This window comes from Terrapene carolina, unplaced genomic scaffold (genome assembly GCF_002925995.2).
Source record: "Terrapene carolina triunguis isolate 2854851 unplaced genomic scaffold, T_m_triunguis-2.0 Scaffold231, whole genome shotgun sequence".
Taxonomy (NCBI): Eukaryota; Metazoa; Chordata; order Testudines; family Emydidae; genus Terrapene; species Terrapene triunguis.
In genome coordinates this window covers 7,904,551-7,920,247 of record NW_020664582.1, presented here as the reverse complement: position 1 = coordinate 7,920,247, position 15,697 = coordinate 7,904,551, and the positions used below count along the sequence as shown (strand labels likewise).

General features: G+C 43.8%; 2 protein-coding genes across 2 annotated transcripts; both read left to right on the top strand.

The window, feature by feature from the left end:
* Positions 1 to 4,602: 4,602 nt before the first annotated feature.
* Positions 4,603 to 7,071, top strand: NUPR2 (nuclear protein 2, transcriptional regulator). Its single transcript, XM_024204961.3, has 2 exons — positions 4,603 to 4,951; positions 5,630 to 7,071. The coding sequence occupies exons 1-2, from the start codon at positions 4,619 to 4,621 to the stop codon at positions 5,636 to 5,638; spliced, it is 342 nt and encodes a 113-aa protein (XP_024060729.1). The 5' UTR covers positions 4,603 to 4,618; the 3' UTR covers positions 5,639 to 7,071.
* A 2,104-nt stretch (positions 7,072 to 9,175) lies between these two features.
* CHCHD2 (coiled-coil-helix-coiled-coil-helix domain containing 2) lies at positions 9,176 to 12,973 on the top strand. The gene is made up of 4 exons (XM_024205004.3): positions 9,176 to 9,329; positions 10,429 to 10,681; positions 11,862 to 12,018; positions 12,598 to 12,973. Exons 1-4 carry the CDS (start codon positions 9,280 to 9,282, stop codon positions 12,606 to 12,608), a joined length of 471 nt encoding a protein of 156 aa, XP_024060772.1. The 5' UTR covers positions 9,176 to 9,279; the 3' UTR covers positions 12,609 to 12,973.
* Positions 12,974 to 15,697: the final 2,724 nt, after the last annotated feature.

Sequence of the window (15,697 nt, the reverse complement as noted above, 5' to 3'; positions counted from 1 at the left end):
AGGTCGGAAATCGGTCACAGGGTGGCATGGGGGCGAGAGCCGCGAACCGCAAGGTGCGGGGTTGCGTGTTCGAATCCCTTCCGCCTTGTGGTGCGACAGCCACTCTTGCCTGTTTATATCAATGGGGGAGAAGGGATCCCCATTGATATCAGAGAGGGATGGGGTCCATGCTGTGCTAATCCCAGACCATCCTCCCTATGTTGGCTCCCCAACAGCTTTTAGGTGTACCCATCATAGGCTGGGCATAGGGTGACCAGATGTCCCGATTTTATAGGGACAATCCCGATATTTGGGGCTTTTTCTTATATAGGCTCCTATTACCCCCCACCCTCTGTCCTGATTTTTCACACTTGCTGTCTGGTCACCCTAGCTGGGCATACCCTGCCGAGAACAACCCATTAACGTCACACTCAATTTTGTGAACGAAGGAATCTACCCCAACAGATCTACCCCCCTACTCAATTACCAGGTTTGTTTTATAAATGCTGTTGGCAGAGCCAGACAAAGTGCATTAGGACATGGTCAAAGCCAAAGGGCACATGAATAATATTGCATGGATACGAGGTGGAAAAGAAAACATCAATATGGGGGTAGGGCCTTAAGGTGCTTCTAGATTGGCTCTAGATAACTAATATTTTTCTGCCAGAAGCCATGTTGTTTCCATGAACATCCCAAACAGCACTAAAATGTCAATAAACAACTCCAAACTCACTTTAAGAAATGAGTTAATAGACGCTTCATCCTGCTCCCTTTGAAGTAAATGGTATTTGTGGCATTGACCTTGGTAGGACAAACCATCAACGGGTTTTAGCACATGCATCTCTTTTTGAAGTCCCCTTTATGCTTTAGTCCATTTGGAGAAGAAACCAGAAAGGTATAAGGTATACCATTGTACTTAAGAACAAGTACTTCCATTAAGCCTTACTGTAATAGAGACATTTATATGGAACACATCACAGGACACCGTCAATACCGCACTGAGTAACCGAGACCGCTGACCAGGGAAATAACCCACTTCCTTCCCTGAAGGATCAAGGGACGCGCCCCACCCATGTACTTATCTGCTACACGGATACTGACTTGGACTCCTTATTCATTCCATGGGTGGCGTACCCGAGCCCACTTATCCACTGACACTTTAAAAACCCTTGCACCCCAATCTGGGTCTATGCAGGTTATGCGATATGTATGTATATTCTCATCCTTGCAAACGATACCTGTAACCCCCCATAACCCAAGCCTGACCCCAGATGTACAGTACCTTGCCTCTTAACTCATGTATATTTCATTTTAAACATTAACATTAATAACAATTTTAAATATGAGAGGTTATGGAATAAGGAAAAGGGGGAAAGGGTATGTATAGGACAATAATCTTAAATTGTGTCTAAAAATCATCAGTGATTTGTAGATTCTTTTCCTGGTAATCTGCAGAACTAAACATTTTGAGAACCAAGCAGTAGGGTGATTAAGGAGGAGAGGAGATGGATTCATGAGAATATGTTTTCTTATGAATTAACGTCCTAGAACAAGATAGTCTAGAAAATAAGGTTTTTCTGACAGGAGCAGTTTCGATACATCTCTGGTTATAGTTCGAGAAGCCAGCTAGAGTCTCTGAACAATAAATACAAAAATACAAAATAAATATAACAGCAGAGTCTAGAATGAGCCTTGCACTACCATAAGCACCATCCACACCCACTATCTTCCTCCATATTTAAAGTACAATCACAGCCCACCTATCCCCCTACTCTCTTGAGCTTTCTGGGCTTGCTGCTAGCTAGACATACTAACAGACAGTAAGTCAGTACAATATGAGCCTCTGTAGAATTTCCCAAGGAACAAGAAACAACAGAGCAACACAATGGCAGCATTCATCGCTCAAATGATGCCATTAGTGCCTCTTTTGTTCTATGGGACAAAATCAATACACAGAAACACATTGTGAAATTACTGCAGCAAAGAGAAGAGATGTATTGCTCAGGACTCATAAAAATGTATTAACAATAAAAAAGGCTGTCCTTGCTCTCTAACAAGGGTTTAAGTTCAAATAAATGTCTATTGCTGTCTAGGCTCTAATTTCTACTGGTGTGGTGAAAAAAAGTCTGGTTGCACAGAAGAGATAATAAAGGTGAGGTGTGGGGGAACAGAAACAATCCTATCTCTTGCCTGGCAACAGTCACATTTTTTAAGTTAAGCCCCCAAATAACACAAAGTCTCCAGTCAAGAATATTTTTATATATAATGTAAGAACCCAGGCAGTGCCTAAGAGGTGCTTAGCACCTTTAATTCTCATTAAAGTCACTGAGGACACAGTTGAGGACACAACTCTTCACAATAGGCACTCAACAGGTACAGGATTGGGTCCTGAATTTTTACTTCAGGTGGAACACAATTTATTTTTGCTTTGTCAACTTTTGACTGATGCTTTCCGTGTCAATGGCTGATTTATAGAGGATGTGCTATTGGGAATCACTATGGGCCCAATTTAGGAGAGAGAATTCAAAACTAGTTCCAAAATCTGAAATGACTGCTATCTGGAATCCAAATTCTGTATGAGAACCTATAGAAACACATGGAATATTTTTCATATAAATACAGCACAGCAAATATTTTTCAACCTAGTTAGATTGGCAGCTGAAGTAATAATATCTTTAGAAATTATTACAAATATTAATTATTTCCTGGCTGACAAACAAAACCAAAAAAACAGGGACATTTAGGGAAAGATATATGCCATGGAGATCTTGACAGACTGGAGAAAAGTCCGGGAAAAAGAATGACAGAGATTCACAAGGTGGAGGAATCAGCTTCTGAGACAATAGTAAAGGTCCAAACCTGCAAACAGTTTCATATAGTCCAATTGATTAAAAAAAAATCCTGCAAACAGTTTTGTTTAGTCCCATAAATTTAAAGAAATTATGTGTGTGGTTTATTTGTTGTATATATCACACTAAATGGGCAGGTTACCTCACTGATTTGCTTTTATACAATATTTTGTTGCAGTATAAGTGGTCTGTTTGTCTCCTCTTTAATACAGGAATTAACAGAAATTACATCTGTGATTCAAGCTGCGCTTCAGACTAATAATACTTTACAAGCTGATAATACTAATGATGTGATCATGCAGAGAGTGTATCACTAGTCAGAGAACAGCAACATCGTACAATGCTGAAATAATTTCCTAGCAGTATTTAATATAATTCTAGTCTTGTGCACATCCCTTACATAGCAGCAAACAACTGAGGGAAAAGGAATGACAAATTTTTTCTTCTGGTAATTATTCCTCCTTGGACTTGAGCATTAAGTTATAATGTTGCATGGTAGCAATCATATTAAATATATGAACTTCTGAATGCTTTCTTACAATACAAATAAGAGATATACCTGCCTGCAATGGGAAATAAAGCAACTTGAAATTTTGCTTTTGGCTGATTCCCTCTGCCACTTGAAAAAAAAAAAAAACCTCACAAACACAGGGCCCAATCCCAGGTCCATTGACTTCAACAGGAGTCCTTCTGTTTACTTCAGTGGATATTAGGTCAGGCCCCTAATCGGGGGAAAAAACTTTCCTACATTAACTGAATAAGTAGGGATCAGGAAATCAGAGGGACAAATTTATCCATGGTGTGCATCTACTTAGGTTGATGTAAGCTCTTTGGGGGCAAGGACTATCTTTTCATCATATATTTGTAACGTAGCTGTGGCTCTTCTATTGTACATGTAAACAACTAATCCTTTCTAAAATCTGAATAAGCTGGCTATCTTGTGGCAGCAATATCCACAGGTTAATTGGGCTGTCTAAACAAGTATTTCCTTTCATCAATTCTCGGTATATTGCCTTGCACTTTAATGTGGATGAAGTATCTAATAGGAGTGCCCAATTTTCTTTTTCTAATGCCTTTCATTATTCTTTTGACATCTATCATGTCCCCTCTCTGTACTAAAAAGTCCTAATCCTTTCAATCTCTCCTATTTTTTGCCACCTATCTCTGAACCTCTTTTTCTAACATATCCCAATCCCATGGTGGAGCTGTAGTGATCCTTTGTGCCAAAACGGATGTGCATTGGGCAAGAGAGAGCCTCCCACTCTTTGCATATAGGGAGAGATAGATAGCAAGGGTCCCCTTTGTATATAGGCTTGGGGGGGGAGGAGGCCCCCCTTTTTCTAGATAGACAAGATGAGTGCTCCCTTTATATATAGAAGTGGGGTGCAGGGGACCACCCCTTGCAGATATAGATTTGTTGGCAGGGGACTCCTCCTTTGGGTATGAATCTGCTATACAGGACACACCCCCACTTTGTATATAGACTTGGGGGCAGGACCAATCCCCTTGTGTATACATCTGGGGCAAGGGGCATGCCCCTCTGCATGTAGGCCTGAGAAGTGAGAGGGGGAACCTTTGGCATAGGCTTCTGTTGCCATAGCAACCCTGCAAGCCCAGGGGCCGGTAACCTTCAGAGAGGGAGCGGCATGCTCTCTGACGCAACAAGAGGGGTGGGGTTTGTGGTGAGTTAGAGCCCGCCCTCCGCGGCGGAGCCAATGGGAAGGCGGAGCGGAGTGCCCCCTCCCCCAGGTGGGCGGGACAGCGCTCAGCCAGAGCCGGGCTCGGCAGGCATGCGAGAGCCAGGGGCCCGGGAGGAGCCCGAGGGCCTGGGCGCCGCCAGGCCGCAGAAGGCAGCGCCCCCTGGGGCGGAGGAGCCCGAGGAGGCCGAGGCCCGCTACGATGCGTACGAGTGGTACAACGTGCGGGAGTGGAGCGGGCCGCGGGGCCCGGGCTCCGGCGGGAAGGGCCGCAGCCGCCGGGAGAGGGAGCTGCGCACCAACCGCTACCTCCCCGCCGGCCACGAGCGGAAGATCGCCCAAAAGCTGCGCAACAGCCAGGCCAAGCGGCGCCGCCGGGAGCAGCGCGGGCCTCGCTCCACCCGGGCCGGGAGGCGCAGCGCCAGGGCGAGTTACGCACTAGGCCCCCCGGGCGGGGGGGGGTCCCCCTTCCCCACCCTTCCCAAGGCCCCGGCCTTCCCAGGGAGGTGACCCGAGCGCCTCACACCGCCCCCCGCCCCGAAACCCCTTTGCAGCCACGCAAATCTCTACCTCGCTCTTCTGTCATACCCCCCCCCTGCCCACCCAACTCGCTGTTGTGGTGGGCGAGCCCCAAACCAGTGGTATCCCCTCTGAAAGCAACCCAAGGTCCATAATGTTCCTTCTCCCCGTACTTAGCTTGTAAGCTTCCTGAGATGGGGACTTTTTGTTCTGTTGGTACAGCACCTGGCACAGAGGAGACCAGGTCCAAGGACTAGGACCCTTAGGCTATATGGTAATACACATAAATAATAATAATGAGCGTTAAGACTAACTGTGGTGATAAAACTTCATCGCCTCTCTCTATACGCTGCTCTTTCCCCCTCCAACTTCGAAGCGTCAGTATGTGCAGCCCAAGGAGCTGCCTGATCTTGCTGAATTTAAGGCACCCACCACCACTGTAAATATTCTTGGGGGAGGATTGTTTGGTGCTGATTCCAAAGGAAGAGGGTCGGCTTACCTCATGTTTAAATGAAACCGTGAAATGTCACACAGTAGCTGATCATGTAACTAAAAGAGACAATGTGTTGTGTCCATTTCTTGCAGGCTGAATAGAGGACCAGATGTTAAACATCTTCCCGCATTCCAACTGCTGTTCCCCTTAGAAAAAGGGAGCCCTGTTCAGGAATGCTATGCAATGGGATCTCCTTAACCTCACCTGCTGCACTGCTTAAATACCATGTCTTGCAGGACAAATAAGTGACTTTTTCAATAAGACCAAGGTCCTTGGTACTTTTTTTGCCTCATCTTGTGTTATTTTATATAATGCCAACAGTATGCTAAGAACTTTACAGACAAATATGAAGCCAGGGTTTCTGTCTTGGAGATTTTACATTTGAAGGCACTACAATCATATCTTTTAGTATGGATGCTTGTGCCCAGGTGAAGTTTCATTGAAGTCAGGGTTCCTTGCTAGTAGATCCTGTTGCAGGGTCCATAGATGCATACTTAAGTAGTCTCGTAGAACTCAATGAGCTTACTCAGGAGTGTAAAAATTTGTAAGATTGGGGCCTTAAATCTCAGGGTTGTTAAATCTAAGGCTTTGATTTTACATGATCATATGTGCAGGTGGATCTCTTGTACTCACAAAGAACCCAATTGAAGTCGGTGAATGAGAGTCGGTGTGGGCACTGGGATCCAACGGCACATGTGAGTTTGGAAGATCAGGGCTTAAGTGAGAGAGTTGTGATTTTCAAAGCGGTGTAAATTAGGGAAGTTTTAGGCATCTTTAAAAATCCCAGCCAGAATGTTGAAAAGGGACACCATTACATGGAATCAAGGGGGTTGTTTTGTTTTTTTTAAGGGGGATTAAAGTAGTTTCAAATATATATATTTTTTAATTTTCAGTATTTTCAAAAATATCTCTGTCCCTCATTGCTGTTTGAAAGACCCATACAAATAGGGGAAACCGCCTAAGGCCTCTATCGTGCACATGCTTAATTTTACTGACATGAGCAGTCCCATTGTGTACTATAATAGGGGCTACTGCCATGCTTAAAGTACGCATGTGCAATTACAGTAGCAGCAAGGGGCTCTCATCAGGATCAAAACTCTATTAGATGCTTCACAACTGCAACAGGCATTGCAGATATGGTTCTTGCTCCAAAGAACAGGCACATGAGTAGTCTCACAGTGATTTACACAGGCATGTAAAAGTGTGACATAGATGTTCGCAGGATCTAGGCCTTAAAATACAGGGGCAACTACATATTAAGTGGTATCAAAACCACAGAATAAACTGAAATATACGTTCTCATCAAGTTCTATTGATCGTAAGTGTTGTAACAACAGTAGGTTAACACAGAGTGTATTTTAAGTATATCCCTTTTAACTGTCCTGTTAGGGCAATGTTGGTGTTTTTCTTTGTTTTGAAATGACTGGTTATGTATATTGGCATTGGGTTGTTCATAGTACCTTTATATATACTGGTTAATTATAAATAACATTTCTAATCGATAGCTGTATGAATATATGTAAATAAAGGTATTATTGGCTTATTTTTTTTTAAAAAGAGTGGCTTTTATTGTCAGTAAAATCACATAAGTAATCTGATTTTGATCCTGGCAATTTTTGGGAGTTGGGTTCGATCAGTCCCCCTGCTGCTCTTAAGATTGTTTTTTTTTAAAGACTTTAAACGAGCTGTGTGTGGGTAGACAGCTGTTCCTGCACACAACTCTGTGTGGAATCATGGTCAGAGTTTTTCTGATCAATACTCGTTTTTTTACTTTCTAGACAGTTGTCTAATCTGACGATAGGTCCCCTCTGTATGAGAAAATGACACAATTATGCTTTTTGGGGAACTGGAAATTAAATATGGATAAACAGAAAATGTTAATCGAGGCAGTGAGATATGAAATAAAGGTAGAGGGGAGAGATGTCTGCTACTCGTTCTGATTATTTATTACCTCAATGCTATAAAGCTGGAATTGATACATGCTCTAGAGAACAGGTGAAACTATTAATAGATCAAAATTAAAAGGTGGCAATAAATTTAAACAAACAGTATAATTTCTCACACATGCTAGACCAATCACAGTTTAAAAGAGAGAAAAATTTAGGACATTAGCTGAACAGCTTGTGAACAGGTGTTGTATTACAGGGTGCTTTGTGCGAGAGTCTGTACCCAAATAAGTTTTTGGAAGTAGTATTTGTATAGTACTAACACCTTTCAGACATACGAAAAACCTTTCACATTAACTAAACTTGGCTTAATTAAATATATAATAACTCATTTAAACACAGACTATATACAACAGCATTAACAAGACTATGTAATTTGATTGTAGATGGAGAGAGTCCTGTGGCACCTTTAAGACTAACAGATGTATTGGAGCATAAGCTTTCGTGGGTGAATGACCACTTCGTCAGACGCGGCATTCACCCACGAAAGCTTATGCTCCAATACATCTGTTAGGGCTGGTCTACACTTACCCCCCAAATCGAAGTAAGGTACGCAAATTCAGCTACGTGAATAACGTAGCTGAATTCGACATACCTTACTTCGACCTTACCGCGGTTCAGACGCGGTCCACACGCGGCAGGCAGGCTCCCCGTCGACTTCGCGGTACTCCTCTCGCTGAGCTGGAGTACCGCAGTCGACGGGGATCACTTCCTGGTTCGATTTATCGCGTCCAGACCAGACGCGATAAATCGAACTCGGAACTTCGATCCGCAGCCGTCGAACTAACCGGTAAGTGTAGACTAGCCCTAAGTTTTAAAGGTACCACAGGACTCTCTGTTGCTTCTTACAGATCCAGACTAACACGGCTACCCCTCTGATACTTGATTGTAGATGATTCTACTCTGTAAGACTTTCCTACCAAATGCATTTATTGGATCTGTAGTCACTTTACTAATTGGTTTCCTCTGAATATTTGTTATTTTTCATTCTCTTGGCTTGAATTTTGAACAGTGGTGCTGGTGAGGGACATTAAGATGCTTTTACTATTATTAATTCACATTTCTATTTTGACAGCACTTAGAGGTCTCCATCAGGAGTGGGGCCCCATTATGGTTGCTATACAAACAGATACATTAAGTTCTTTCTCATTCTTCTACCATGTAAAACTGGCCATTTATAACTACGTTTTCACCTTGAAAATGTTAAGATCAACTCCACAAGAACAGTGACCACCTGCTGCTCATAGGTTCTCAGACTGGTCCAATAGTCGCACTTGACTTCCCAATACTGCAGCCACTTCATTGACATCCATCGGCCTATAGATAGGGCCTGAACCAAGGACACAGGGCAGCCCTCTAGAACATCCTTCCTCCACCCAGCAGGGCTTCTGTGGGGATACAGGATAGCTCTTAAGGGGATCCCAGCAGAGCCTCCTCGGTGGGTCCCTCCTCACCCAGCCTGGCTTGGAGAGGGAGGCTGGTCTGAGGGCAGGTTGATGGGGCCAGAAGCAGAGTCTCTCCCATCCATGGCAGGGGGTGGAGACTAGGCCAGAGGAGCCTTAACAGGAAGGCGCACAGAACTCTCGCTATCGCTGAGCATTGGCCCCGCCCTCTGCGCCGGGCGCGCGTGTGACATCATCAGGGCGCGCCGCTGCTGGAAACACGGTGACCTTCAAGGGGGCGGAAGCGGAAGTGGAAGCGGCGGATCAGTCAGGCTCGCGGCCTTCGCAGGGAAAGGAGGGTGTAGCAGACGCAGTCCCGGCCGTTAGCGAGTCCGCCCGCCCGTAGCCGCCAGCATGCCGCGGGGTAGCAGGAGCCGCACGTCCCGCATGGCGCCCCCGGCCAGGTGAGCGGGACCGGGGGCAGGCCAGGGAGGGGGCGAGGAGTCTGGCGGGCAGCCAGGGTGCGCTGAGAGGGGGCGGGCGAGGAGGAGGGGTCGGGGGGCACGTGGAACAAGGGGTGGGGGGGGTCCCGTTAATCTCCCCTTGTCTCCCCAGGCCTGGCAGGGCAGCAGCCCCCCCGCTGTCGCACTCAGTTACAGCCCTTGCGCGGAGCCGGGTGGGGCTTTCACGAGCCGCCCCAAGCGAGCACGGTGCGCGCAGGGCAGCGGGGAGCTCTGGCTGAGCGTCCAGTGAGGCCAAGGATGATCGAAGGCCTCGGTTATGTAACCGTCGCCGTCCTCTTCTCCTGCAGAGGGAGATGTTGTTTGTTGAGCGCTGTGGCCTTGTCGAGGCGGTCAATGTTTAACCGGCCTAGAGCCCATCCGATTTGTAACCGGGTTGGGGAGGGCCTTAGCAGTCGTGAACTAAACTAGTTTGTGGCACCTACAGGATGGACTGGCGGTGGATCAGCCTTGGCAAAACCCAACGGGCTCTGGTTTGAAAATCCACGACACGTCGATTATCCCCTGGTTCACCCATTTGTTGTTTTCATTCACATTATGGGCAGGGGGTCTGAATCTCATGTATCCATTTGTGAAATCTTTGAGGTTCTCAAAAAGGGGACCTAAGCCTAAAGCATGAACAATTCTGACTTGGCCTTGTCTACACTACGGGAGGGAGATCGATCTAAGTTATACAACTTCAGCCATGTGAATAGTATAGCTGAAGTCGAAGTACTTAGATCTTCTTACTGCAGTGTCTTCACTGCAGTAAGTCAACAGCTGACACTCTCCCACTGACTCCGCTTGTGCTTCTTGTTCTGGTGGAGTACCGGAGTTGACGGGAGAGCGCTCAGCGGTCAATTTATCGCGTCTATACTAGATGCGAAAACTTGATCGCTGCCCGCCGATCCGGCAGGTAGTGTAGTCAAGCCCTTAGTATTGCAAGATGTGCATGTGGTATAAACATTACAGGTATTCAAAAACTCAGCTTTTAAATGGGGAGCTCTTTATAAAGGTTGTTTTTTTTGTTTTGTTGCATTAATGATTTTTTTTTCTAATGCAGTCGTGCACCGCAAATGAGAGCTGCACCCCCGCCCCCTGCAGCTCGTGCTGCAGTACCAGCACCTGCCCCTGCATCTGCAGTGGCATCTCCTGCTGCTGCACCAAGGCAGCCTGGTCTGATGGCACAGATGGCTACAACAGCTGCAGGAGTAGCAGTAGGCTCAGCTGTAGGACACACGCTGGGTCATGCCATGACAGGAGGATTTGGTGGAGGAAGCAGCTCTGAAGCTGCAAGGCCTGACATTACTTACCAGGTACATGGCTTGATATTATATCTTAAGTCTGAGCTATGTATGAAATGGGAAACTTGTAAGGTGAGCCATAGTGACTGACATTATAGGCCAGTGACAGCTTAATGCTTGGAGATGGTATATGGGGATACATGCATAATTCTAGTCTAGTATATTTATCCTGCAAAGCAATTACCACCTTACCATTTATGAAATGTACTTCAAACAAATCAAACTTCAAATAGTTTAAATGGGTAGTATCATGTAGTGGTGGTTATACTGGTTTAGAAGTGACTGGCTCTTGCCACCCCACCTCACAACCCCTCAAAAAAGGGGTATGTAACAGATATGCTCAGTCAAATCTAATGCCTTTATGGTTTGATTGGTAGATTAGCCATCAGAGTAATAAGATGTTACGGGTGGAAGCTTTGGGGGTATTCAAGCATTAACTGCTATTCTAGGATTCATTAAGAGTTTGTGATGAAGATCTGAAATATTTATCTGTTGGATTTGTGCACAGGAGAATTTCCATGTGCTGCTTTTCACTCAAGTAGAAAAAAGACTAGATTGATTAAGATGGTCAGTTAGAGGCTAGGTATAAGGCTCAGATTCTGTCAGCTGCATTTGAACATCTTATCTTCTTCTTTTGTACCAAATTCTTAATCTTACTGAAATAGACTGTGGAGAGTTATGGATCAGGCTTCCATTAGTGCCCTTTCTGATCTCGTTTTTCTTTAAAATGCAGATACAACTGCAATCCAAAACATTAGCTAATTTATCAACAAGTTTCCTAAACCTAAAGGGGACTAGGAAAATACCTTAATGTTTTACTGAATTTAAATTGACCTCTGTTCACCAATGTGATGCTTGGGACCAGGCTTTTTTGGGTAGTCTTGTCCCTGTGTTGGGATTTGAATCCCTTTAGGGACAGTTCTTACATTGCTGAACTCTGGATGAAATCCTAAATTTCTAAGAATGGGAAGACTCCCTTTGACTTCAGTGGGGCCAGGATATTACCTCTAGTATTTGAAAGTTGCACAACTTGCAATGGAGCTCCTGCTGCCTTCTTCATAGGGGAAGAAATAAGCAGATGTGTACCTATTGTAATAGGTCCTCTTAAAGTGTGGTTCTCTGTAGCTGGAAATCTTCATCAGTGTTCATTTTTCAAATATGTGAATTTGTGCTTCTGTGGCTTCTTTTTCAGGAACCTCAAGCAGCCCAGCCTGCATACCAGCAGCAGTCCCAGTACCCCCCCTGCCAGTATGAAATGAAGCAGTTTTTGGAGTGTGCACAGAACCAGAGTGACCTCAAACTGTGTGAGGGCTTCAGCGAGGTGTTGAAGCAATGCAGGTTTGCTAATGGTGAGTAGCTTATTTAGTTGTGTGTAGTCTGGTACAGATTTAAATCGCCTAATCAATAAGATTAATTATCTCAGGAACTGGGCCTGTTCCTAGTTTCTCTATCAGAAGTGGACAAGAACCAGCATGGTACTTGGTAATATCCATTCTGGCTTGCATGTCAGGGCCCACTGTAGTCATTTGCAATGGAACTGAAAGAATGCACAAAAGCTTCTAATTTGTTTCCTCCTTTGCATGTCCAAGTTTGAAATTAAAGGTGGAGTCCAAAGGAGTGGTAACTCAAACTTGTACTAGCTATGCTAAGCTCTGTAAAGTGCATTTACAGTGCTTGTCTAATTATGGGCGTTACTCTCCATCGGAGACAACTCTGCTGTTCTGCTTTTTATTGAGGAGAAATTGCCAATTATGCAACTGTTAGTCTACGCAAGCACAGTTGGAATATGAAACTTAGTGAAATCTAATGTCACTGAGGAATTAAGTCTTCCTGAATCGTACAAAGCAGATTGTTCACTACCTGTGGATTAAAGGTTTTCTCAGCATTAAAATTTATCTTGTCACTAATTCTAACTGTTTAATTTACAGGTTTATCCTAATCAAATTCTACAGAATGAAGAAGCTGAAAATAAGCATTCAAAGATCTGAAATTGAAAGATGCTTCAGTAGTAAACTTCTAAAGCTATCTGTGACATCTTGTTAGTTCATATATTCACAACTGAATGCCCAAACCTTGACAAAACGTAAGGGGTCCTTTAGATTTTTTCTGCCACATTGATAAACATGCTGGATTGTAACAGGATAGTTCTAAATGAGAGAGCAGGGGAGGGAGATGTATAAGATTCTGAAGATGGGCAAAATATTTCAAGGGGCCTAATCAAACTAGTTGTTCTGCTGATTACATTGCTGTTGATGTGCAAATGTGAGACTAAGACTAAATAAAATTCTCAATGTTTGAAGTGTGTCTAATGAGTTATCACTTTCTGTGGGAATAAGATGTGGAAATAGATCTTTAGGGAAACACCCCTCCTACGTTGTTAGCCTAAGGACAATGTTTTCAGGAGAGCTTAGCACACACATGCCCTATTTATGCTGATGAGCACTCTTGAAAGTTTGGTCCCTACTAAAATCCAAGGCCTCTATGGTGGCAGTCTCAGAAATGCTTCCAGTTCCACACGCAAGACCAGGTAGGCAGGCGGAGCTTCAGAGTCTCAATGCATGGATGAGATGATGGTGTAGGGAGGAGGGGGTTAGATTTATTAGGAACTGGGGAAACTTTTGGGATGGGGGAGCCTATACAGGAAGGATGGGCTCCACCTAAACCAAAATGGATCCAGACTGCTGGCACTTAACATTAAAAAGGTTGCAGAGCAGTTTTTAAACTAAGAGATGGGGGGAAAGCCGATGGCTGCAGAGGAGCAGATGGATCGGACAGAGACTTCTCTTAGAGGAGAGTCTATTGATAGAGATTCTCTAGGCTTTAGTCAGGAGGAGAGGATGGAAGAGGATAAAGTATGGGTCAGATCAGATGAGAAACATTCACATAAAGAATCTGATACAGAAAAGGGAAGACAAATAAACAGTGACAAGTTTTTAAAGTGCTTGTACACAAATGCTAGAAGTCTAAATAATAAGGTGGGTGAACTAGAGTGCCTCGTGTTAAAGGAGGATATTGATATAATAGGCATCAAAGAAACCTGGTGGAGTGAGGACAATCAATGGGACACAATCATTCCAGGGTACAAAATATATCGGAAGGACAGAACAGGTTGTGCAGGGGGTGGGAGTGGCACTATATGAAAGAAAATGTAGAATCAAATGAAGTCAAAATCTTAAATCCACATGCTCCATAGAATCTCTATGGATAGTAATTGCATGCTCTAATAAGACTGACAGTAGGGATCGATTATTGACCACCTAACCAGGACAGTGATAGTGACGATGAAATGCTAATGGAGATTAGAGGGGCTATCAAAATAAAGAACTCAATAATAGTGGGGGATTTCAATTATCCCCATATTGACCGGGGTATGTCACCTCAGGACAAAATGTAGAGACAACATTTTTTGACACTTTAAAGGACTGCTTCTTGGAGCAGCTGGTACAGGAACCCACAAGGGGAAAGGCAATTATTGATTTAGTCCTGAGTGGAGCACAGGACCTGGTCCAAGAGGTAACTATAACAGGACCGCTTGGAAATAGTGACCATAATATAACAACAATTAACATTCCCGTGGTGGGAAGAACACTCAACAGCCCAATACTGTGGCATTTAATTTCAGAAAGGGGAACTATGCAAAAATGAGGGGGGTTAGTTAAACAGAAATTAAAAAGGTACAGTGACTAGAGTGAAATCCCTGCAAGCTGCATGGACACTTTTCAAAGACACCATAATAGAGGCCCAACTTAAATGTATACCCCAAATTAAACAGTAAACTAAAAGAGCCACCGTGGCTTAACAACCATGTAAAAGAAGCAGTGAGAGATAAAAAGGCATCTTTTAAAAAGTGGAAGTCAAATCCTAGTGAGGTAAATAGAAAGGAGTATAAACACTGCCAAATGAAGTGTAAAAATGTAATAAATGCCAAAGAGGAGTTTGAAGAATGGCTAGCCAAAAACTCAAAAGTTAATAACAAAATGTTTAAGTACATCATAAGCAGGAAGCCTGCTAAACAACCGGGGGCCCCTGGACGATCGAGATACAAAAGGAGCACTTAAAGACAATAAAGTCATTGCAGAGAAACTAAATGAATTCTTTGCTTTAGTCTTCACGGCTGAGGATGTTAGGGAGATTCCCAAACCAGAGCTGTCCTTTGTAGGTGACAAATCTGAGGAATTGTCTTAGACTGAAGTGTCATTGGAGGTTTTGGAATTAATTGATAAACTTAACAGTAACAAGTCACCGGGACCAGATGGCATTCACCCAAGAGTTCTGAAAGAACTCAAATGTGAAATTGCGAAACTATTAACTATGGTTTGTAACCTGTCCTTTAAATCAGCTTCTGTACCCAATGACTGGAAGATAGCTAATGTAACACCAATATTTAAAAAGGGCTCTAGAGGTGATCCTGGCAATTACAGACCGGTAAGTCTAACCTCAGTACCGGGCAAATTAGTTGAAACAATAGTAAAGAATAAAATTGTCAGACACAGAAGAACATAAATTGTTGGGCAAAAATCAGCATGGTTTCTGTAAAGGGAAATCATGTCTTACTAATATATTAGAGTTCTTTGAAGGGGTCAACAAACATGTGGACATAGTGTACTTAGATTTCCAGAAAGCCTTTGACAAGGTCCCTCACCAAAGGCTCTTACGTAAATTAAGTTGTCATGGGAGAAGAGGGAAGATCCTTTCATGGATTGAGAGCTGGTTAAAAGACAGGGAACAAAGGGTAGGAATAGATGGTAAATTTTCAGAATGGAGAAGGGTAACTAGTGGTGTTCCCCAAGGGTCAGTCCTAGGACCGATCCTATTCAACTTATTCATAAATGATCTGGAGAAAGGGGTAAATAGTGAAGTGGCAAAGTTTGCAGACGATAAAGTATTCTATGTAGCAGTGCAAAAGAGGTTAGGGGTAAGACCACATCTACCATGCCATACACATTTCTGCTTTTCATCCATTAGCAAAAGCTGCTTATCTGATAATACATCTTACGTATGTTAAGAACATAAGAATGGCCATACTGG

Excerpts from the sequence above, each read along its gene's own strand:
- NUPR2 (XM_024204961.3), top strand. The coding sequence starts at position 4,619 with ATGCGAGAGCCAGGGGCCCGGGAGGAGCCCGAGGGCCTGGGCGCCGCC.
- CHCHD2 (XM_024205004.3), top strand. The coding sequence starts at position 9,280 with ATGCCGCGGGGTAGCAGGAGCCGCACGTCCCGCATGGCGCCCCCGGCC. Across the intron at positions 9,330-10,428 it reads CGCATGGCGCCCCCGGCCAG|TCGTGCACCGCAAATGAGAG; the intron begins GTGAGCGGGACC and ends TTTCTAATGCAG. Across the intron at positions 10,682-11,861 it reads GGCCTGACATTACTTACCAG|GAACCTCAAGCAGCCCAGCC; the intron begins GTACATGGCTTG and ends CTTCTTTTTCAG.